This window comes from Tachypleus tridentatus, chromosome 7, assembly GCF_004210375.1.
Source record: "Tachypleus tridentatus isolate NWPU-2018 chromosome 7, ASM421037v1, whole genome shotgun sequence".
NCBI lineage: Eukaryota > Metazoa > Arthropoda > Merostomata > Xiphosura > Limulidae > Tachypleus > Tachypleus tridentatus.
This window is the reverse complement of record NC_134831.1, coordinates 160,881,192-160,907,360: the sequence shown is the minus strand read 5'-3', so window position 1 is coordinate 160,907,360 and position 26,169 is coordinate 160,881,192. Positions and strand designations below refer to the sequence as shown.

Below are 26,169 nucleotides of genomic sequence, written 5' to 3'. Positions count from 1 at the left end.
ACCACGAGTATCGTGGCCCGGTTTTTAGCGTTGTAAGTCCGCAGACATACCGCTGAGCCACTGTGTGGCCACGATTGATATAAAACCCAAATATTATAATTCTTTTCACTTAGCCATCATTTTTAATTTTAGTGAGCTATGTAGAGGGCGCGATTGAATAGTCTGTTTTGAATTTCGCGCAAAGCTACACGAAGGCTATCTGCGCCAGCCGTTCCTAATTTAGCAGTGTAAGACCAAAGGGAAGGCAACTAGTCATCACAACCCACCGCCAACTCTTGGACTACTCTTTTACTAACGAATAGTAGGATTGACCATCACATTATAACGCCCCCACGACTGAAAGGGCGAACACGTTTGGTGTGACGGGGATTCGAATCCGCGACCCTCAGATTACTAGTCGAACGCCTTAACCCGTCTGGCCATGCCGGGCCTTCTTTATAGGTAGAAAATAAATCAGGCTAAATACATTTTAGTAACGTTACGTATATTGTTAGTTCTAATACATTATTAACTTCTGTTTTAAGTTCTATATGATTAAATTTTAAAATAAATTTCATTATTTTAGTGTGAAGACAAAGAAATGATAAAAAATAATATTATTGGTTGTTATTGCTTAGCAGTAATAGTGTTAAAAACAGACTACTGGTATTTGATATTAAGTATTTATTTTCAGGCTGCAGCTATGAGTATAAATGCAGTGGTTAAAATAGGTGTATGGGTTAAGCGTTCACATTCTGTTAGGTGTTATGTGTTCAATGAGTGGGTTTTATTCGAGATCTTGGGACTGACATATACTTTAAACAAAATTTAAGAGAGCTAGTAATGAAGATGTGCAATTTTATGCAGAATTTGCAAGTTGGAGAAAATAGTGGAGGTTATCCTAATTAAAGTAGATAGAAATAAACATAGACTGTAGGAAATAGTGGCAGGATTCCAGGAAGAGCTTAAACTCTTACATGCAAAAAAAAATATATCTGTTAACAATGATTTTTCAGTAACTCAGAAAGAGTAAAAAGTAGTAAGTTTAGTAATCATGAGCCTATTCTAATGAGCAACAAATTTCAGCCTTTGGTTTCTATAGATGAGTAATTGTTGGAGGGAAGAACAATAAAAGCGTCAGAGGAAGATGTAGATTATAAGTTGGTCATAGTTATAGGCGATAGATACCTCAACAAAGCATGTGGATAGAATAGGGGAAAAAATCAGATTATGTTACCAAGGGACATAGGTGGGGGATATAACTGATCATGAGATATAATAAAGGGGACTAGCAGAGTTGCAGTTTAGTGGTGGATGTAAGGGCTAATGATGTAAGAAAAGGTAGGTTAGAGGAGCTAATTAATAAGTACAGAGGGTTGATAGAGGTATTTAAAGGAAAAGGTAAAAAGTTAGTGTTATCGGGGATACTGCCTAGAATGAACTGTGAGGATGAATTTATAAGTTGGTAATTAAGGCTAAATACTAGGATTAGATTAGTGTGTAAGGATGAGCAAATAGGCTATTTGAACTTGTGAAATCAGTTCATTGGAAGAAAGGATCAATAGATTGTTTACTTTTAAATGGGTAAGGGACCGGTTTGTTTGCTAAGGCTATTAACTCAGCTTTAAGGGAAGTTTTAAACTAGAATTAGAGAGTAGTGAGGGCCAGGAAAATTTAAATGCAAAAGTAATATGAGGTAGAGAAATGTTAAACATAGGAAAATAATATAGAACTACGATATGTTTAATTGTTACTATTATAATGCTAGAAGTATAAGAAATATAATAGTCGACTTAAGAACATTGATAGGAATTGGGGATTTTGATGTAATGGGAATGACCGAAACATGGTTAAACATGTATAACTTTGATGACTGAAGTTTCTTTGGAATACAGAGTTACAGGCTATTTAATAGTGATAGAATATTAAAGAAGATACGAGTGGCTTTGTATGTAAAATATGAGTTCCATCCTGTTGAAGTTTGGAATATTAAAGATAAAAGCAAGAAGGTTGAATCCGTTGGAGTTTCTATATTAGTGCATAGAAAGGGAAAATGCTTTTAGTAGGAATTTGTTATAGACCACCAAAGGATACTGATGAAATAAGTGAGAACACTTTACTATGAGATTAAACTTTCAGCTCTTAACGAAATCATAATTATGGGTAATTTCAATTTCAGACACATAGATTGAGAAATGCTAAAGTCAAATTGTAAGAGAGAGAAATTTTGGAAGCTGTTCAGAAAGGCTTTCTTCACCAATTTGTCATGGAACCTACTACAAACAATTCTATTTTAGATTCATTGTTAATTTAAAATTAGGGTAGAAGTTGGGGAACATCTGGGTGCAATTTATCATTGGTCTATTAGGTTCGTTGTTTTGCTGCATATGGAAATAAGTAATAACGATATTTTGTTACATATTTCAAAAGATCAAATTTGAAGGGATATGACAAGAATTATCTGTTGTGAATTGGGCAGCTGAGTTATTTGGAGACCCTGCTCAGATGTGGAAAAGTTTTAATGGTAAATTTATCAATATTTAAGGTAAAAATATTTTTTATAGAAAAAAAAACGATAGTTGCAAATAAAAACCAGGTTGACTCACAAAGAGTTTAAGAGATACAATTAAAGGAAAGTATCATAAATTTAAGAAATTTAAATTGACTGGTATGATGGGATATTTAGAAGATTATAGAAGATCAAGATAGCTGATAAAACAGGAAATTATGACATCAAACAGGACGTATGAGAAAGCTTGGCTGAAAATGTAAAACTTAACAATAAGGATTTCTTTATATACATTAAGGGTAAACAAAGTGTTACAATGATAAAGGAAGGATAGAATTATGAGGTTATTAAATGTTGCATTTCCTTTAGTTTTTATTGCGAAAGATTCAAATAGCATTTTGAATAGTTGATAAATAGCAACGAGATAAACAAGATGACTACATACATTTTGAGTTGGTGAAAAAAACATTCGGATGATTAAAAAAAGATAAGGCTCCTGGGCCGGATAATAGTTCTCCAAACGTTTTGAAGGGTATACGAGCCACTTGGTACTAATTTTTGTCATTACTTGAATAGTGAGTAGGTACAAGAGGAATGAATATTAGTCATTATAACTCCTCTCTTCAAGAAAGTTGATAAAAAATGTCCCAGCAATTATAGGCCCATTAGTCTTACCTTAGTTGTGGGAAAAGTTTTGAAAAGTCTGTTAAAAGGTGCTTTGCAAAGCTATTTAACAAAGTTTAGAATTTTATTATATAGTCATCATTGTTTCACTAAGGGAAAATATTGCTTTACAAATGTTTTGACATTCTTTGAAATCGTTATTGCTTACGTAGACGAGAGTAAGGATGTAGATTTAATGTATTTGAATTTTCAGGAAGAACTTAACAAGGAGTCACATAAAAGCCTTATAAAAATAGTCTATAAATTTGAGGGATAATTTAATTTATTGGATAGAAGAGTGGCTTGATGGAAGAAAGCAGAGGGTTATTAGAAATGGAGTTCAGTCAAACTGGATTAATGATACAAGTAGTGTACTTCAGGGCTCAGGTTTAGAATCTTTGCCCTTTTTGATTTACATCAGTGACATAGATGAAGGAATGGTCAATAAACTGCTTAAATTTGCAGATGATGTTGAGGTCTTGAATATTACCAGCTATGAAGATGCTGCTGATGCTTTATAAAAGGATATAGATCATTTAGAGAGTTGAACAAATAAATAGTAGACGGGTTTTAATTATAATAAACGCAGATATCGCATGCAGATTATCATAATTTTAATGGCCCGGCATGGCCTAGCGCGTAAGGCGTGCGACTCGTAATCCGAGGGTCGCGGGTTCGCATCGCGCTAAACATGCTCGCCCTCCCAGCCGTGGGGGTGTATAATGTGACGGTCAATCCCACTATTCGTTGTTAAAGAGTAGCCCAAGAGTTGGCGGTGGGTGGTGATGACTAGCTGCCTTCCCTCTAGTCTTACACTGCTAAATTAGGGACGGCTAGCAGAGATAGCCCTCGAGTAGCTTTGTGCGAAATTTCCAAACAAACAAACAAAACAAACATAATTTTAATTATAAATATAATTTGGATGGGAATAACATTAACAGTATTGGGAAAGAAAGGAATCTTGGTGTAATGGTTGATTAGTCTCTAAAGTTATCCAAGCAGTGTGCTGTTAATAATGGTAGAATAAATAGTATATTAGGTTCTATTTACAGAAATATTGAATAGCAGTCACATAAAACAGAAGTAATAAAAATGTGTGTATGTATTATTTTTAAGCTAAGTCATACAGTTTTATGTGTAGTGTCCACCGCTTGGAGTCAGACCCCGAATTTTAGGTATCGATCTCTGTAGACTTACCATTTTTCCAGGTCTCGAAGTAAAATTATTCATATATCTTCTCAGCTGAGAATTGATGACATTTTATAAGATTTAATGTTAAGCATTTAATCAAGTGTAGAATGTTTGTCGTATTAATCACGAGTAATATAGCTAATGTTGTCCTTAATTTAGCAGTGTAATACTAGAGGGAAGGTAGCTAGTCGTCACCATTCACCGCCAACTCTTGAGCTACTCTTACCAATAAATAATGGGATTGACCATAACATAATAACGTCACCATAACAAAAAAGGGTGATCATGTTTGGTGGGACGAAGATTCGAATCCGCAACCTTCAGATTATGAGTCGAGCGCCATAACCACCTGGCCATGCCGGGGCCCGCAGTAACTCGAGTAGTTAAGCAAATATGCTGAGACGAATAAATTATAGAAAAAAGTTTAATTGTTAAATAAGGTGGAAACTAGAACGACATAATAAAAATATTAATTATTCACACTTTGCCTTTTGCACCTGATGGAGAAAGATTCGCTTGTCTAAAGCCCTGTAGTTTCATTGCATTTTAATTTTTAACATAGTTCGTATTATTAAATCCTCCATCTCAGTAGTTTATTTCCTGTTGGGTTTTTTCTACGTATTTATAGTGAGTATATTCGACTCCAAATGAAAGAAAAAAAGAATAAAAATAAATAAATAAGACTGTCACTAGCCTTTCAACTCGACCAAAGTATCACTCTAGGTGGCGCGACGTAACGATAAGTAGCTTTGAGCTGTGAATTACCTACCACTATTTAAGCATGAACGTAGTCGCCATTTTGTTACACATCGTTCGCGCTTCTTATAAAGGTTCAAACACTTACGCTGTTGACGTGAAACACTTACAAGTTTTCTTGTCTGACCCTGGCACATTTCCTTTTTAATTTCCAATAATTATTTATTCTCTTGCAGTTAGTATCCGCCAATCATGACTGAGAACAGTCTCGCGCATGCTCACAAAAAACTCGATTATGTTTCTTTTCATTGTTGAGTGATTTTCTGCCTTAATAAAGTTAATGTGAGATAAAATGAGTGATAAGAGTAGCACGTCGTAAACAGCTGTTTAAGTACTTTGTTCGCTTAGGCTAGTGCAAGAAAACGAGTGAAAGACGACAAGTATACATTATAACGAACACGACTCATTCTACCATTACGTAATTCACTAGAAGTTTTAGAGCTAAAGGTCTTCACAAACTCCACTATAGAAATATATATATATATAACTTAGCAGTGATGTTCAAACCGCTGTACGTGTCGCTGGTTTTCATAATACTGACCCCTCCACACGTTCGAACCCAAGACACTAAGAAAGAAGGAGAAAGCGAAGGTATGTACTATAACCCACTATAACCACTTAAAGGTCAACCGAAATACTGTGAAAATCATACTTTAATTGAAATGCTTTCAGTGGCGCTTTTTTATATCATAGAATTAAGTTCTTTGAATGAAATGATTTAAGCATTTTATTTCAGGTTTGTCATGAGATGTTAATTTTTTTGTCTCCTCTATTTATAGGTTGAATAGATGTTTGTTTTCAGTTTATACGATAGCCACAAATTGTATTTTTAGCTCAGCTCGTATAATAGGTCAGAATTTGCTTTAATTTTATCTTAAAGATCAACGTTTGTCTTTCGTTTCTTTCCGACGTATCTACAGTTTGGTTTTAGTCCATCTGATAGAGCGACGTTTGTTTTAATTGGCTGTCGCTTTTTTCTTTTATTGCTTCTACCCCAGTGGCATAGCAGTATGTTTGTGACAGCATTTGCAACCCCAAAAAAACCGGGTTTCAATATTCGTGGTGGATGAAGCACAGATAGTCCATTGTGTAACTGTGTTCAGCTACAAAAAGTAGACTATCGTGGTTGTGTTTTTAGGCTAAAAGTACTGAGATAACTATCGGTGCTACGTTTGTGCGTTTCGTTTTGCTCTGAAAAATAATGTATAAAAAAAGCTGGGTGAAGTTGACGCTTTCACTTTAGAAAGTGATCAACATATTATACCGTGTACGTTACATTTACCGTGTTAAGTTCATGTGTTATATCATATATGGGACATTTACTGTAAGTGTTAAGTTAATGTACGGCATTCATGACATTTAAAATGTTAAGTTGATATATCGTATTCGTGACATTTGCCATATGTTTTAAGTTTATATACCGTATCCGTGACATTCACCGTAAGTGTTAGGTTTATGTACCATATTCGTGACACTTAAGTTTATACACCGTATCCGTGTTATTTACTGTCATTGTAAAGTTTATGTACCGTATCCGTGTCATTTACTGTAAGTTGTAAGTTGACAAAGCGACACTTTATAGCACCATAAACCAACAACAGTAGCGTTACCTAGCTTAGTTGCTTATTGTTTCACTGACTAATTTTCCTTTTCGTTTGTTTATCTACGTTGGTAATTTATCCTTCGGTAAATACACAAGTATAAGCTATTGTGTGTTATTTAACTGTTGGTAGTAGTTGGACATAATAGCTGGCATGGCCAAGCGCGTTAAGGCGTACGACTCGTAATCTGAGGGTCGCGGGTTCGCATCCCCGTCGCGCCAAACATGCTCCCCTTTCAGCCGTGGGAGCGTTATAATGTGACGGTAAATCTCACTATTCGATGATAAAAGAATAGCCCAAGAGTTGGTGGTGGGTGGTGATGACTAGCTGCCTTCTCTCTAGTCTTACACTACTAAATTAGGAACGGCTAGCACAGATAGCCCTCGAGTAGCTTTGTGCGAAATTCAAAAAACAAACAAACAAACTTGGACATATCCCTATTAACAAGTAAAGTTGTACATAACTGCTTGCTTATTATTTAAAAAAACTCGAATAACTAAAGTGAGGGTAAAGAAACAATATCTGTTTCTCTATGTTATTTTCCTATTATAATTTTTTTCTTCCCCTTCCCCTAACATAAGCACCTCAGTGTCACAGCGTTATGTCTGAAGACTCCCACGGCTGGAAACTGGGTTTCGATACATGTGGTGGGCAGAGCACAGATAGCCCATTCTATAGGTTGTGCTTAGCTACAATCAAAAACACGCACAAACACACACATTAACCTAAAATACAAGCATCTCCTTCAGTTATTCATCGGCCCGGTATAACCCGGTGGTTAAGGCACTCGACTCATAATCCGAGGATCGTGGGTAGGAATCCCCGTCACACCAAACATGCTCGCCTTTCAGCCATGGGGGCGCTATAAAGTTTCGGTCAATCCCGCTACTCGTTGGTAAAAGAGTAGCCCAAGAGTTAGCGGTGGGTGATTGTAAATAGTTGCCTTTCCCCTAGTTTTACACTGCTAAACTAGTGACGGCTGGCGCAGCTAGCCCTCGTTTAGCTTTGCACGAATTTCAAAAACAAACAAACTGTTATTCATTCATTGCACAGTTATCTCACTTCGCGTTCATGGCACACACGTAGTCCGCAATCAGAAACGTACACGGAAAAATGTTTCTTTTTTCTATATTTACAGTAGAAGAAGTTACTGAAGGTTTCGCACCTCAAATCTCTCCTAACTTGCTCGTGCATTCTCTTTCCGGGTACTGTAAATCTCACCTCGACCTAAAATAGAATGACTCAATATGAAAGGGAACTAAATACTTTATCACTAGATAAATCTAAATTATTCTTAATTTCCATGACAGAGTTATAACACTTGGATTTTTTTCCTTTTCACTATTAAAAACAATTCATTATTTAGAGTTGTTCTGTTTTCTTAGATGGGGTGGGAGGACAGAGAATAAACGTGATAACTCACGTTGTTTCAGTGAGGACAGGTTTTGTACTGGTTATGTGCTCACTTTACAAATTAATTCTATTGTTCCCTGAAGAACATGTTTAACGTTGTTATGCTAATTCTTATTGCAGACTAAATATTATTTATAGCATCGAAACTAGTTTTCTAGTGTTATTATTATTTGATGCTACAGAATAACTACATTATTTCATAAATCAACTTTCTGAAAAGAAACAAGTCTAAAGTTTTTAATTCTATCATATTTATTTTTTCCAGGAAGTGACTGATTTTGTTAACTTGGGCTATCTCAATGGTACAAGAAACCTGTTGTGTCACAAACCGTTCTGTTATTATTATTCGGTGGTGCAAAAGAGGAATAGGCTTTGTTTGTTACTATCACTTGGTGGTACAGGGAAAATCTATTGTATTCAAGAGAAACTGGTTCCCTTCTGTTGTTAGTTGGTAGCATCGAGGAAGTCTGACGTATTAGAGAGAAACTCTCTTTTTTCTCCTATTGTTATTTATCATACAAAGAAATCCTGTTGTGTGAGGTAGGAAATGGATTCCTTCTGTTATAATTATTTTGTGGTAGAGATATGCACCAGGAAAGACCCAACCTATTTAAGTTGTTATCATTTAGTGTTACAGTGGAAACATGCACCAGGGAAGAACTGTCTTCTTTCTGTTATTATTGTTTGATGGTAGAGAGAAAATCTGTTACATCAGGGAAGAACTGTCTTCTTGTAGTTATTATTATTTGATGGTGTATAGGAAATATTCGTGAGAAAAGAACTATTCTTTCATCTTATCGCTATTTGGAAGTACAAAGGAAATCTGTTGTATCATAAAATTATTGGCTTCTTTCTTTTTATTTTATGGTACAGAATGTAACTGCTGTATGAAGCAGAAATGGCTTATTTCAATTTCCGTTATTTGCTGGTACAAAGAAAATATGCACCAGGGAAGAACTAGCTTTCTTCAGTTATCATTAATGGTGGTACAGATAAAGCATGCACCAGGGAAGAATTAGTTTTCTTCAATTATTATTACTTGGTGGTACAAAGTAAATATGACACCAGGGAAGAACTTGCTTCTTTCAGTTATCATTATTTGGTGGTACAGATAAAATATGCAATAGAAAATAAATCGTTTCTTTGTTTACTGTCATTTAATAGTTTAGAACAAAACTAATGTATCAGAAAGATACATTTCTCCTACCTCTTTTTTGCTCATTTGATTGTATAAATTGTATTAATTTGTTAAATAAACTTTTGTAACAATAGATATTATTTTATCCTTTTTTTTTAAACTGCACACAATGATTTTTCTGCTGTTTAGTCAAATATCAATAAAAATGAAAATCTGAGTGGATTTATAATAATGCTATTTAAAAACAACCTTAAAATATATTCATTCTATAGGCCTTACAATGTTTTGTAAAGTAACTCATATTTTTCTGTACTTTAGGTGATTTATTACTTCTATCATTTAAAGGGAATCCATTGAAATTACTGAATAATGCAAATAACATTTTATTAGTGTTTTATCTTTTAATAGACTAATTGCTCAAATTCGTCCAGGAACATCATTCAGTGAACAAATGAACACTGTTGTTTAAGTTAACTACATTTTTTCAATTCATAAATTAAACTTACTCTTTGTACTCTGTCCATCATGGGTATTGAAACCCGGTATAAGCCAGCAGACATACCACTGTGTCTCTGAGTGGAAACGTTATTAAACATATATGAAAACTTTCATATATGTGCGTTATTCAATGGCAGATATAAATTTGTAAAGTACCAGTAAAGAGTGTCTTAGTTATATAAAGCCATGGTCCTTTTAACTTTAGTAATGTGAAGGATAAGGAAAGCGAAGTATCATGCGTGATCACCGGGTTGGGAAACACCACAAACATTAATCAGACACAGCTCTAACTTTGTTTAAAGATATTTACAATGGTGCAAAAGGTTATTGCACCACTCACATTTTTCACACTTTTAAGAGATTGTCTATTGTGAAAATATGAGAACTAATGTGAAATGGGTATGGACATTATGTTATGTAAGTTGACTCATATTTCAGTCATCCAAACACATAAACATCTTTATTAGCAAACCAACCACTGTAAACGTTTTACAGCGGATGATCAACAGATACTTGACAAATACGAATATGTTCTGAGTAAGAAAACCTATATTTAACGATAACGCTAGTAATGTAGTCACAGAGTCTGTTTCTTGTTATAATATTTGGTTAAGTTTTCTCTGGCCTTGATGACTGCTTGACATTGCCATGCTTAGAGTGTACTTGGGAGTAAACATAGGCAAGAGTGACTTAATGATGCCACACACATGAGGGTTTCTTGCAGTTCCAAGATACCTCTCAGTTTCTTCTCTTGCACCTTGTTACTCATTACTTTCGAGCAGTTTTTAATAGGGTTGTGATTTGGACTGTTTTCTGGCCAGTGTAGTGTTTTGATAATTTCCCTTTGAGGATTGTGCTTCACCTAAAACAGTAAAATACATCATTTCAATACAAGTAGAGTGAAATTTCCTCTTTATTTCATGTCTGTTGCACAGAGAGCATGAATATTACCAACTTTTTTAGCCCGATGGCACAGAGCAGTCATCCTGTAATGTGCACTGGTCAAATCCACCGAAGTGTCCTCTAAAACTCAAGGATCTCGATATATTTGTCGGTATTAATATTGCTTTTCACAAAATGCAGGCTTCCCACACCCTGTACAGAGATGCATCCCAATATTCTCTGATCGTATAGATTCTTCACAGTTGCATTTAAATGTGCTGGATGGAATTCATTTTAATATCGACGTCAAACAAAACGCTTCTTATTAGACCCGTACAAGTTAAACTTGATTTGTCTGAGAAGATCACTTTGCTCCACATTGCTTCAATTCAGTTACCATGCTCTTTGGTGCAGTTGAGCCTTATCTTGTTGGTGAGGTTAGGTTTCTTTTGTAGCCATCTTGCTAGGAGACTGGCTGAACACAGCCAAGACTCTTTTGAGATCTGTAGACGATTCTGTAGGTCGCGTGCTCAAAACACGATCATAAGCTGCTGTGTAGTCTACCTTTCTAAGTTTTTATTTTTGCCATTCCAAACATCTAGTATTTCTATATCTTTTCATGTAGTGGCTCACAGTAGGCTAGTTAAGCTTAATTCTTGTAGCAGTCTGCATAATTGAAAGTCCCTTTATATTCAGAGAAACAATGATTGCTTTTTTTCTGTAGAATTAACTCGCAACCCTTGGTTATGGTAGCACCATACATCCGTTGTAGCAGATAGACTTCTAAAGTGACTCTTAATAAGAACCTCTATTTATAGCTAACAAACGGCTTGTGGAGCATCCAAACAGCCTGCAAAGCTACTTACGTAATAATTAGACAGTACTGCATCATCCAAGAAACTCGTTTGCATCTACATGAATTGGAGCCTCAATACAGAAGATGTTTACAAAAAAAAAATCTGGTGATGCAATAACCTTTTCACAACTGTATGTATTTAAACTTATTCTTCCTACACTGCATATAAATAGTTATACGAGGATTGTTTTGCATTGTTATCTTAATACATAAACAAGAGATAAACCTGCATAGTTAAAGACGGCTGATTCTGGTAATGTTCTGTACTTTATTTTAATTAAAGTTTTCATACCCATACCAGCCGTATTAAGAATACATTTTTACTTCAAGAGGATTTCTCGTCATCATGAATATAGAATTTTAGCGTCTTATAGTGAGGAATAAGGAGACAGTTGTCATTATTCCATAAAACTCTGTCTTGTCATATTTTATTTGATAGTATTACTGTCATATAGTTGGGTCTTTCTCTGATATGTGTAAGTTATTCAGTATCTTCGCTGTGTTTTTATACATACATATGCATTGTTTGTATTTACAAGTTTTAACAAGAAGAACTATCAGCTCATATTCATACAAATGACCAACAAAGGAAACAAATAGTACACATTACCAACTTCTTATTATAGGACTATTCTTTCTTGGTCAAGAACTGTTGTTGATTGCCAATCATAACATACCTATGACTCAAAAGTTAAAGGTGCGATCTTGTAGCAACGGATCGCAAGCCTTAAATCCTCCGTTTAACTTTCAGAGCAAACTAACCACTAGAACACGCCTGGCATCAGATAGCTCAAGGTCGTTCACGGTCCTTAACATTTTATTTTGTAGTTTCCTTGGAATTTTCAACTCTACCCGCGTCCTTGTTTTCCTGTTAACTCTTACTATTTGTTGGATAACGCGTTTTGCTTTTAAGCCTGGTCTTAAATAATTATAATGTACACCAAGTATAAGTGATACTGCTGCATATTATTTGAACTTAGTATGTTGTTAGAGTCTAGTAAGGCGAACACCCAGTAATAATGTGGAATAAATCCAAGTGATAATTATACCCTTGGAGACAATAGTATTAATAAATATAAGATCACAGTATTAATACCAGTGAATATTACAGTATTAATCTGGATGGAAACATAGTATTCAAACAAGTGAATACTACACTAAGACTCATAGTAGTACACGAAACCTTAACAGATAATACCATAAAATATTATAGTAAGAATAATCAAGATAAAAGTACTTGTAAATCATGATGTTCTTCGACAAACATTCTTTAGACAAGTTAACTGTAGCATTGATAGCTGTAGACGCCCAATCTGAAGCATGTTAATGGTAAAAATGGTAATTATCAACGCCGATCTGAAACATGTTATCAATAGCAACACTCATAACTACAGTAGTTATCAATGCCCAGGTCTGAAACCTGTTAATTAATGTTAAAAACAGACTTTATTGCTCTTGTAGCTGTCAACTCTCGATGTGAAACATGTTAACGGTAGGAACACACTTCATTGCTTTTTTAGTCATATTAAATACATAAGCACTCATAACACATGGCAATCTTCAGTATTTGAAAATACTGATGTGCGAGCATTCATGATATTTGCCAGCATATGAAAATTTGTCATAATTAAAGTTTTAAATAAAATGAACATTGTGACAAGTTTCTCACTGGTATATGGTTAGTGTTTATGAAGCAACACTTGTTTACGATGGAATATCAGTTTTATTTTATCTATAACCATGCTTCAGCGTGAACCATATTCAACCATGCTTTAATAATTATAAGCCATGTGCTCTAAGTGTGCATCTAACTTACTTTAATGGCCCAGCAGGGCCAAGTGGTTAAGACTCATACTCATTTAAGAGTTACGGGTTTGACTCCCCATCCCAACAAATATTCTCTCCATTTGAGCCATGGGTGAGTTATAATGTTATCGTAGATCCCACTATTCTTTAGTAAAATTATAGCCTACGAACTGGCAGTGGGTGGTGATGATTAGATGTATTCCCTCTAGTCTTTTGCTGCTGAATTAGGGACGGCTAGCCCTCGTGTAGCTGCATGCGAAATTTAAAAATAAACAAAATCATTCGTTGAATCTTTTTCTCTTGATTTAACCCTCCAAACGTAACTTAGTGGTTAGCATGCGGGGCTGACTAGTAGAAGTTTCTGAATATTCTCTAGAATTTGGGCTGTGTGCGCGTTATAAGAATAACAGTTCAATTTTGCTATATTCATTATGAAAAGTAGAGGATTAGTCGTATGACCCACGAGTGTCGCTGACTGTTCATATAGTGAACAATTTTAAGTCAGCGATGGCTTGGGGTATATAACCTGTTCGTTTAGCCCCTATGTCGAATAAGATGACTCTGAGGTTAAAAGTATTAAATACCAAATACTGGTTTATTTCACTGATTGGTAAAAATCTAAAAAACAATGAAAACCGGATAGAGTTTTTTATGTATGTTTGCTTCAGCAAAAATTATATAAAATACAAATAAGTATAGTGTATTATACTTTATTAAATGTTCTGCATCTAAAATTATTGTCCATAGAAAGGTGTGGAAAGGTAATTGCTCCTAAAGAAACGAAATTACAAACATTTAAAAGTGGAACAGGAAATTGCGATCATACTCCTGGAGGGTGTTATCTCTTGGGGTGGTCTTTCCAGTCCCCATAATTGTCACATATATCTAAAAGTAATATAATACTTTGTAAAATCCAAGATATTTCACGTACAAGTTAGGTTAGTGCTAGTAGATGTAGTAAAAACGGTAATTTTGACGTCAAATTAAAAACAACAATAAAAAACGCGGTGTTATTGTGTAATCGAATCACTCAACTTGAACACTGTATTGTGAAATAGTATGTTTCATTCTTTTAACGATCATATACAGAAGCTGAACACATTTTATTGAAATGATTTTGGAGTCTTACAGTTTCGTTAAAATCCGTTTGACCAGCACGGCCGCGCTCTTTGTCATGAAAGCAGATCTTAACACGAGCTGTTTAGCGTAGTCTCCATTGCAGAAGGCTCTGTCTTAAGGCTGTCATGTTTAAAGCACATTCTTCCTCCTTGATATTTGTCCATAAAACTTAGTTTAAAAAGAAGACGGTTTTCCAATGCTCGTTTCAACATTCGATCGTATGTAATAGTGCCTAACGAGATCCGTCTTGATTGTGCTTCGTACCTGCTACACAGAATATATGGATGGATTTTGCCACTGGTATTTGTATATCTGGATTTACACAACTTTACAATTCACCCCTCTTTGCTTACTATGGTAGGACTTCTTGCAGGTTGTTTACTGTGTGGTCCTTGTTTTGTAATATCCCAGGGTATTCCTGAATTCGAAATTCTGGATATTTTAGTTAATATATCTTTATGATCCAAGTGTATGCATATTTTACGCCGGAAAAAACTGTTTTAACTCTTCCCAAAACAATCAATGTTTGATAGTACCAAACTACGTAACACCAAACAGTGTCAAAATGTAGTTCTGATACACATCGTTCCAACGCTATTTTATATCGGTTGAGGTTATCACGTGACTTACTGATTTGTATGCTCAAAATATTTTTTTAAAGCTACGTATTAAACCTTCTTTAGTTACTTTTAAAAAATCATCAGTGGTCTTGTGGCAAACTTATCAGCTTATGATGCTAAAATTCTGGGTTCAGTGTCCAAGTAAGACAGAGCAACGATAACCTGTTGTGTGGACACGAAATGTGTTACCATAAGTATATAGACAACAAAAACGCTTTTACTTTAATAAAATAACAAATAATTGGTTTAAAAGTAGTTGAGCAGGTCTTGTTAAAGTAAAAAATAAATAGGTCTACTAACATTGATAAAACATTGATAAAATAACATTATAAACCACCCTTAACAATAACAACGCAATCCATTTTTGTTTTTCCAATCAACTGTAAACTGATGTGAAACAGGTAGTGATGGATTATTAAGACAGTCGTGTTTGGTCGTTTCAGTATTGAAAGTTGCTGAAGTGTAAAGTTTTATTAGAGTTATTAACTTCCCTTTGATTCTAGTGTTTTAAACATTTTACTGTTAGCGTGTCCAAAACATTAGGAAATTTCTAATATTACAAAGCCATTTCATTCTTACCAAAGTTTTCGCTAATAAAAGTTAATGAGATCTGTTTGTTTCAGAATTTTGCACAATCATACACATAAAGAATACCTGCTCATAACCGTTCCAAGTTTTTAACAGATAGAGTGGAAAGAGGCGGTTAACACCCACCGCAATCTCTTGAGAATAACTTGTCTAAGTTGGCCCGGCATGGGCAGGTTGGTTAAGTCGTTCGACTCGTAATCTGAGGGTTGCGGGTTCGGATCCACGTCGCACCAAACATGCTTGCCCTGTCAGCCGTGGGGGCGTTATAATATTACGGTCAATCCCACTGTTCGTTGATAAAAGAGTAGCCCAAGAGTTGGCAGTGTGTGGTGATGACTAGCTGCTTTCCCTCTAGTCTTACACTGCAAAATTAGCGACAGCTAGCGCAGATAGTCCTCGCGTAGCTTTGCACGGAATAAAAAAAAGCAAACTTGTCTAACGTAAAGTGAGATATTACCATTATATTTGTAGCGCGCCCACAGACCCATGATTTTGTAGTAAAGGATCACAAAGTGTCTATTCTCTGATTCATAGATCTGGTGTAGCCACTAGGCCTCGCGGGTGAGGATATAATAAGGTTTAGTTTGTTTTGAATTTCGCGCAGAGGGAAGGCAGCTAGTCATCACCATCCACCGCCAACTCTTGGGCTACTCTTTTACCAACGAATAGTGAGATTGACCGTTACATTATAATGCCCCCACGGCTGAAAGGGCGAGCATGTTTGGCGCGACGGGGATGACCACAAACAACAACCCAAGGTTAAAAGTGCTGTTCTAAGCGCACTGATAACTCGATTCTTTCTTTACATAAAGGCCTACTACATAAAAACATCAGTTATGGCGAGCATGTTTGATGCGAGCGGGATTCGAACCCGCAACTCTCGGATTACGAGTCGAACGCCTTAACACACTTGGCCATGCCGGGCCATATGTGTTTTTAAGCGAAAAGCTATTCCATGTCCCTGGTGGGTATCGAAACCCGATTTTTGGCGTTATATGAGCCACCGAGAGTCAACTTTAACAGAAGCTGAAGTGGGAACAAACAGTACGAAAGCAGAATCAAAAAACAACAAAAAGCACAACAAGTAAGATTTAACAAACAACAATGACACGAAACAACTAAATGTATTAAACAACAAAAACCAAAAGTAAGATATAACAAACAACAATAACTCGAAAAAACAATATTAAACAACGAAACAACAGGTAAGATTTAAAAAAACGGCAGTAACTCGAAACAAGAGAGAATGTTAACAATTTGAAATCTCCGTGTTGTGCCCATCAGAGGTATCTAAACCCAATTTGCAGGAGGTATAAGCTCTCTGATTAAGCTACTGGGGGCCATGATAACAGGAAACAACATAAAACTAAGTTAAAAACGGAACAGGTCAGCACTGGTATCGAATCATTTTTATTCTTTCATTTTAGTAGTTTTAATTTTACAAAATTTCCGCTAAACCACTGAGGGACAGAAAAAAAAAGAGTAATAATGAAAACGAAACACCGAAAGTGACGTCATTATAAATGAAAGTGAGGATAAGAAGGAAAAAAAAAAGACAAGAAAAGTAAAAAACATGATCAAACCGAAAACGAAAAAAAAATGTACAAAAACGTGAGCGGTAAGGAAGAAGAAATGATGAAAAATGCAACACAATAAAATGAAAGCGACACTTAGATAAAATTAGCTAATGCTTACTAAAGGAATCGTTCATGTGTTCATTCGGTCGGTGGGTAGTTACAATTACGTAAGTGTATACGTAACTGTACTTTCTGCGCACGTTTTCAGGTTAGAGCAGTCATTAAACTTTCCAACGATAACACTTCTGGTGCGCTAAATTAGAGCACTTGTTCGAACCAGTTAAACAAGTTTGCGTTTCATACTTCGTCTGTACAGAGAAGAACATATTCGCAGTCTTTAATTTCCTGGAATAGGGGGCGCAAAAATTTTTAAATTGATGTTATGTGTAGTTCGATCTTATAAATTTTATTTTATTTTTCATACCTGTCTTTAGTTCACTGTCCCAGGTTGTTGCTTAAATTGGTTTTCTTGTTTTGTATCGCATACTGTATATATTGATATCTGGCCAAAAATGAGCCCCCAAAAAACCAACAACATATGGAGTTGGGCTTAGAACATAATTAATAGAGCTTTATTGCAGGAACAGGTGTTAACAGATTATATTAATTAAAGGAAAGAATGTATGATAAGATCGTTGGAAAAAAAATTGGTTTTCAAAAACGACCATTTTGACTAAAGAATAAGATGTCTCACTCGGTCATATTTTTATTTGTAAAAATTGTTATCAGAATTGTTTGTTTGTTTGTTTTTGAATTTTGCATAAAGTTACTTAAGGGCTATCTGTGCTAGCCGTCCCTAATTTAGCAGTGTAAGACTAGAGGGAAGGCAGCTAGTCATCACCACCCACCGCCAACTCTTGGGCTACTCTTTTACCAACGAATAGTGGGATTGACCGTCACTTTATAACGCCCCTACGGCTGAAAGGGCGAGCATGTTTGGCGCGACAGGGATGCGACCCTCAGATTACGAGTCGCACGCCTTAACACGCTTGGCCATGCCGGTCCCTGTTATCAGAATACTATGCTTTAGCCTCCTTAATTAAGCTCTGCTGTTATTTAAAATTCTATAACCTTAAAGTTAGAATTTAAAACATGGGCTTGGGCAATTGGGAATGGGGCCAACAAGAGCCCAAGCCCTAATAATTATGCGTACAGACTCATTCATTTTGGTTATTTCCACGCACATGATACATTCATGTGTGTCGTCATAATTGACATGTATATATTTATTTGTGTGTGTATGTCTTGTCTCTCCCCCATTAGCAGTCAAATTTAGGTCAAATTTAAATTCCTACGTTTAAAAGAAAGAGATTGAAACACGTTTTCTTACACAAAAAGGTACAACTTATGATTTAACCCTATTTAGATTAACACCTACACAAAACTTAATTACTCTCTACCACAAGTGGCTTAGCGGTGAGTCTGGGGGCTTACACCGTTATAAACCAGGTTTCACTGCTTATGATGGGCTTAGCACAGGTAGTTATAAGCCCGCAGAAGCTTACAAGAAAAGTTAGTTGAGAAATATGCTCACTTAATGGTATTAATAACCTATCCTTACATGACTTTACGTAACTTATCCTAACAAGGAAAGATTTAACAAAACAATTGTTACCTTCTATTTTCTGCTACATTACTATATATATTTACACGGTCGTAAGATTCGGATATCAATAAATATATATATATATGATTCCACTTTGCAAGATTCTTGAGGCCCCGTTGTGCAACTTTTTCTTTATACAAACTGAAAGAAAAATACTTTTTTTTCCACATTTTATGGTCAATGTAATGATATTTAACGATGGAGCAATATTTAAAACTAGACACATACATACCATATTGTAGCATTCTTGAACGTTGTGTCAATCTAAATCTTCACGCAGTATTACCATACTGAAGCGTCTTGACTGTTTGTAGTAAAACTAAGCCTTCTTATTACAATATTTAAGAGGACAGTTCAATATTCGTTTTGAACAGTTTGTTTTGTTTGTTTGAATTTCGCACGAAGCTACTCGAGGGCTATCTGTGCTAGCCGTCCCTAATTTAGTAGTGTAAGACTAGAGGGAAAACAGTTAGTCATCACCACCCACCGCCAGCTCTTGGGCTACTCTTTTACCAACGAATAGTGGGATTGACCGTCACATTATAACGCCCCCATGGCTGAAAGGGCGAGCATGTTTGGCGCGACGGGGATGCGAACCCGTGACCCTCAGATTACGAGTCGCACGCCTTAACACGCTTGGCCATCCCGGACCCGTTTTGACCAGTTGATATTTTTAAGACTTCAGTTTTGTAGTTAATGGTAAATATATATATATATATATCGCTTTTTAATCTCTTCAAATAAAATTTTGATTAAAATGTTAATGAAGGACTAACATGTGATAATTGGTGATGATTGTTTGTTCACCGAAACCGCGCCATATGAATATGTAATAGGTTAAGTTTGGGTTGGTTTGAATTTTTCGCAAAACTACACGAAGGCTATCTGTGCTAGCCGTCCCTAATTTAGTAGTGTAAGACAAGAGGAAGGCAACTAGTCATCACCATCCACCGCCAACTCTTGGGCTATTCTTTTACCAACGAATAGTAGGATTGACCATAACATAATAACGCCCCCACGACTGAAAGGGCGAACACGTTTGATGTGACGGGGATTCGAATCCGCGACCCTCAGATTACGAGTCAAGCGCCATAACCACTTGGCCATGCTAGGCCAATAGGTTATGAGATCACGCCAGAGACTCCTACGGCTCAGGCTTAGCCGTCTTTAATTCTGAAATGTTGACCATGGAGAAAGCAATCAGTGAACAGTATCTTCTAACTGAAAAGACTAATCTTAACAGAATAATTTAATTGATTGTCACTCTTATAACACATCCATAGCATGTTTTGCAGCACCACGTTTCGAACCCGAAATCTACACCCAAACTACCATCCCATACTCGCATGTATGAAGAAACGTGAAGTTTTCTTTTCATCCAATAATCATAGACGTCACTAACAACTGGAAGTAGCAGATGGGGAAAAAAATGATCATAAATTATATTATTAATTTAAACTAAATAAATGAGCACATTGAACATTTGCGCATGACTAATCTTCTGTTACTTTGAACCGATAGACTAGAGGAAAGACAGCTAGTCAGCAGTTTCTACCTGCCTGTTCGGTTGAGTAACTTGTATCTGATTATATGAATAATGGGATTTGGCCGTATGTCTGCAGAGTCACATCACTAGAAACCGTGTTTCTATAATCGTGATATGGAGAGCATAGATAGCCCATTGTGTAGCTGTGAGCTTAATTCCAAGCAATCAACGGCCATCACTCTTATAATGTAGAATGCGTTTTCGGGAATGGAGTCGCGAATCATGAATATTCAGTTTCACAGTCCGTGCACACTAACCACTAAGATAAACCCGACCCAATCTAAATATAGCCTATAAATAAAATCAGTCTGAAATATCGTATATTTATTTGTTGATGTTTTGTACAGAGCTTATGTTAAAAAATTCCGCGTTTTGACATTATCAAGTACTTTAAAAAACGATTTAAAATGCGTACGTGTATAACTAACTTGTAGTATAGTGTTTGTATAAGAAGAACACCTGAAAGTAATTGGCTTGAGAGCATGTTTTAACTAATCCCATATTAGAAGAGCTAGTTCATGTTCTAGCGGCTTCTTGTTCTACATTTAATAATCGCACCACTGCATTTGGGATATTTCTTGATCTAAGAGACCAGAAGACAGATTCTGTTGCGTCCTCGTATTTGTGGTTTGAACTGATTTCTATGAGTCACGGTTTGTATAAACCTAAAATTGATATTTTTCTGACGAGTCTAACAGAAGGCTTATTTAGTAACCAGACCTACATACTGGGATGTTTTTAATTCAGTTATCTCTTCGTGGATCGGCACTGGAACTTGATAATTTAGTTTTAACAAATCTAGGCAAACAACCTGAGCTGTTTTTATGTATCTAGTAGTTCATAGCTTTTCATAACGACTAGTAAACTAAACTATTTAAAGATAGACATTCCAACAAATTTTAATTTGTAAAAAGAAAACGTCTAAAAATATATTAGCTCAGTTATACAGCTGTGTTTCTTCCTGAGGGTCGTGGAGCTTTTTCTGGGGAGCCGCCCAAAAAATGAGCTGAATTTTGTTATTGTTGTTTGTAGTTCAGCACAAAGCTACACAATATCAAAACCCAGGTTCTAGCGTTGTTAAGTCCGCAGACAAACCGCTGTGCTGTTGAAGAGCAGTAGATAGTGTATCAATTTTAATTCTAAATAAACAGTAAACCTATAAAAATTATGTTGAATTAATTAACTAATATAATACATGACAAGGAGATGTTACTGAATTTTACTACTGCACTGTTGTTCAATCACCGTGGTGGTTCGAAACCTCTGATAAGAAGGGTTTGGAAAAACACTGCTCACGTATATGTCTGTGTTTAGCTATTCCTCAGTTAAAAAAGCGCTGCAGTAAACTAGAAATTACTACTTTCCAATAGACACATAATTATTTGATTTTAGTTTATGGAAAATTATTAATCACCCATTTGTTGAGCACCTTATTAACTATTTCAACATTTCAGATTCATATGAAATTTTAGTTTTTAAATTCTAAGAACTTAAGAATGAAAGCCAGGAATAATATTTCATAATAAATCAACCACACTGTATTTGCCACTTAAGGTGCACATCAAGATGGGGCCCGGCATGACCAGGTAGTTAAGGCACTCGACTCGTAATCCGAGGGTCGCGGGTTCGAATCGTCGTCACACCAAACATGCCTTACCCTTTCAACCGTGGTGGTGTTATAATGTACAGTCAATCCCACTATTCGTTTGTGAAGGAGTAGCCCAAGAGTTAGCGGTGGGTGCTGATGATTATTTGTCCTTCCCTCTAGTCTTACACTATTAAATTAGAGACGGCTAGCGTAGATAACCCTCGTGTAGCTTTGCCCGTAATTTAAAAAACAAGCAAACAGTCATCAAGATGGCTGTTAATACGATAAACATAGTAATGCTCTAGACGCTATTTATATCATGAAATTAATGAACAATTGCTCTTATGGTGTGGACTAGTTGAGTAAGTGAATTGTAATTATTATCGTTACGTTTAAATTATTTAAAATTAGAGTTAGCGTAGAGATTAATAATATATTTTTAAAATATTTATTTATTTATTTATTAGCTGTGAGTTACAAAACAATTGAAATAGTTATCATGCCCTTCACTTGAATTTTTCCTGTTTTTTCATTTTCACGCATAACGTTTAATGCTAGGAGTTGTTGCAGGCACTATATGCTAGGGCGATAAATCTTGGTGTATTTGTAAAAAAACTTTACTCGGTCACACGAACAAACTCACTTAGGCGTAACTTTGTTTAATAAAGCCACACGTAAAGTAAATAATAAAGAAATGGTATACATAACAATGTACACAGTATGAAAGTTTTATGAGTAACTAAATGGTGTTTATAGCATTTTATGAAACAAACTAAAGGTAAAACTATTAGAAAATCAAATTAATGTAAATTTGTAACAAAAGAAAACTTGGCTAATTATGCAGAAACGTCAGAGTGAAAAGTATATGGCTTTAAACTAACTTGCGCATGCCTATTTTAAACTGAAGTAAGTCGAGAAAGCCCAGAGAAGTTGTATTTATTGTAAGGTTATTTTTTCACAAAATAAACGCGGGTTAAGTATTGTTTATGTAAAATACTTTACAAATTAAAAACTACAGTTGAAATCGAAGCTGGTCAAAGCTAATTGTCACGTGATGACAACGACTTTGTGCCATGTTATAGCATATCGTTACATTAAAAGTTTTATTAAGCAATAAAACTGTTATAGTGATTCTGAATAGTAAAGCTATTGTGCAGTCTAAACACCCACAAAGGTTTTTCTAATGACACTAGATTTGTAGCATTTAATCGAGAAATTTGAGAGAAGCGTTTCAGACAGATAAAACCAAGCGTTTCTCTCTGTATAGATTATTATTACTTCAAGTAAATTTATAGTGAACAGCAAGTTTGTTGTTGTTGTTGCAGCTGCAGCATTTTAAACAACCACAACATCAATGCAATAAAACTAAATCAGTAATTAAGTCTAAGTCTGATAAGTCCTATCTCGAGGCAAAAAGCCTGGTTGGTACTGTTTGTTTGTTTGTTTTTGAAATTCGCGCAAAGCTACATGAGGGATATCTGCGCTAGCCGTCCGTAATTTAGCAGTGTCAGACTAGAGGGAAGGCAACTAGTCATCATCACCCACCACCAACTCTTGGGCTACTCTTTTACCAACGAATAGTGGGATTGATAGTAACATTATAACGCTCCCACGGCTGAAAGGGTGAGCATGTTTGGTGTGACAGAGATTCGAACCCGCGATCCTTGGATTACGAGTCAAGTGCCTTAACCACCTGGTCATGCCGGGACAATAGTTAGTAATCCTAAACTGTTTGTCATTTTAAAAAAACATGCACACGAAGAAAACGTTTCTAATGAACCATGAACTTACTATTACTATATGTTTTACTTTACCATCAGACGAATCAAAGATATATCAAAGTCTGCTCTCTTCAGAATTCCAAACAATCAAAAAAAGATTTATTTTATTTTTCTTATTCTGCTACCACTATATTAGACACATATATACACAAAACACACTTCTTTCTTAATATAGAAACAATTAAAAACCTTCAAATTACATTCAAAAACATTGACAACAGCAAAAATATTGGAAACAAAAACAACAAAAGCACTGAAAATGACAGATGCATTAAACTTATTTTCGATCGGAAGTTTGATCTTATAGCTTAGCTTGTAGGATGGAACTATATTTCAAAGTCACTTATCTTCCAAAAAGAAAACGGTTTAAGACATCCCAACCTTATGGGCATTTTTTTATAAATACATCGGGGATTCGAATCCGCGACGCCTGGATTACGAGTCGAGTGCCTTAACCACCGGGCCATGCCGGGCCCCGTTGGTAGTGGATATATAGGAATAGTCTGATTAACATATTATCACATACTTCCTCACTTTCACTCATAAATTGATAACCAATTTTCTCCAACATAAGTAATGACGTGCTGCTATCTACAGGGAACTATATTGTTTATGTAGTTCTAAGGATAAACATACTGACAAACTGTCACGAATGGATACTTAGTGCGTGACTTTATTTTTTTCGTAACGTTGATCTAATATAAGCAACTTGAATATTTTATGTTTACCACATGGATATTTCCCTGATTTTAAAGAGTGAAAAAGTATAAACAGCCAAATATTCAATAAACGAAATGAAGTTCAAGGTCACTGATTTTTTATAGCGTGCGAGTGTTTTATGGTAAGTGTTTTAGGGCGAGATTTCCCATTCCCCGTGACCATTTCAACTCACATCAGTGACGTATGTTTTTGCTAAATGCTTCGACTACAATTTACGTCATCGGCGCACACTAGTATCCACGTTCTTTGCGCCATTATAGTGGATAATGCGTCCCTTGCGTATGTTTCGTTAATTTCTGGATTCAAACCGTAAACTTTTAAACGATGATTTAAGTGATTTAAAAGCAGCATTTATTTTGAATTGCAGCTACTATACGTTAGATGAAAACCATTTTGGGGGTTGTGTTTTCCAACCTTATAGATCATTCGGTACCCGAGCACAACAAGTGTCTCTTTCAATATCTAAAAACAATGTTCAGTCCATGTTTTAACCAGAAATATCATTTGTAATAAAACAGCTTTCCTTTTTTCTACATTTTACTTTTTCATGACAATTATTTTAACTGATGAAAACCACGTTCCATAGGGCCCTGCATGGCCAGGTGGTTAAGGCGCTCCGCTCGTAATATGAGGGTCCCATGTTCGAATCCCAGTCAAATGTGTTCGCCCTTTCAGCCGTGGAGGCGTTATAAAGTGACAGTCAATCTCACTATACGTTGGTGAAAGAGACACCCAAGAGCTGGTAGTGGGTGGTGATGACTAATTGCTTTCGCTCTGGTCTTACACTGCTAAATTACGGACGACTAGCGCAGATAGCCCTCGTGTAGTGTTGCCCGAAATTGAAAAACAAACAAACACGTTCCATGTAAAAACGTGTAAAAACATACCTTGGCTCAGAGGTGATCTATTGGTTAACGTATTGGAGTGTTATTCTCTTAAAAAAAATACTTGTGCTCTAATGGTTAGTGTATTTGAGTCTCAATCTATGTAAAAATACACCTTGGTTCAAGTGTGTTCAAGTGAATAGCGTATTGATGATCGAATATGGGAAGTAGCAGTAAGTGTCAACTCAATCTCATTAACCAGGTATGTAAGAATAGTTGTTTTAGACTATACCTAAACCTTGGAATCTCTTTATTTGATGTTTGGATCATTGTGTGTCTGTAATATTTAGTTCATCTAAACAAACAAACATATATATATATATACATGTGTGTGTGTGTGAACGTAGAAACCAAAATGTGTATTAACACTCCTACGAAAAGTGGGGCCTAATAGGCCCCAGAGCAACTTGAAAGGTTATTAATATTAGGCTAATAATTTTGTATTTAAATGAAATTGCCATTTAAATCCATTAATGAATGGATTAACGAGATTCCCACTGTCTCTATCTACTATCTAGCGAAACCACAGCCAGGGGAACGGGCTTGGAGAAATCAGGACTAGAAACGTCTTTTCGTAGGAGTGTTAAACATCAGTATAAAATGGTAGTCATTAAACCGCAATACATGTGAGAAAAAAGGAAATCTTAACAAGCCTTAGAATGTGAGCTTTGCACTCAAAAGGAAAACAGAGGGTAAAAAGTACATGGTGTCATATACAATTTCTACAACATCTCATTATATACAAACCTAACCTCATTTATATAGTGGTCTCTAAAACCTGAGAAAAAGAAACAACGCTAGTTTATTTATAGTAAATATTAACCTAGTGTTTTATACTGGTCCCTAGA

The 26,169-nt window shown here is 35.6% G+C and overlaps 1 protein-coding gene across 1 annotated transcript in view; it reads left to right on the top strand.

Annotated features, from left to right (window-relative positions):
* Positions 1-5,347: 5,347 nt before the first annotated feature.
* The window catches only part of LOC143257041 (inactive pancreatic lipase-related protein 1-like), a 47,558-nt gene continuing 26,736 nt past the window's right edge, over positions 5,348-26,169 (top strand). Inside the window, exon 1 of the mRNA XM_076515136.1 lies at positions 5,348-5,689. Coding sequence (XP_076371251.1) covers positions 5,596-5,689 — 94 coding nt within the window. The 5' untranslated portion in view covers positions 5,348-5,595. The remainder of the gene's footprint in view (positions 5,690-26,169) is intronic.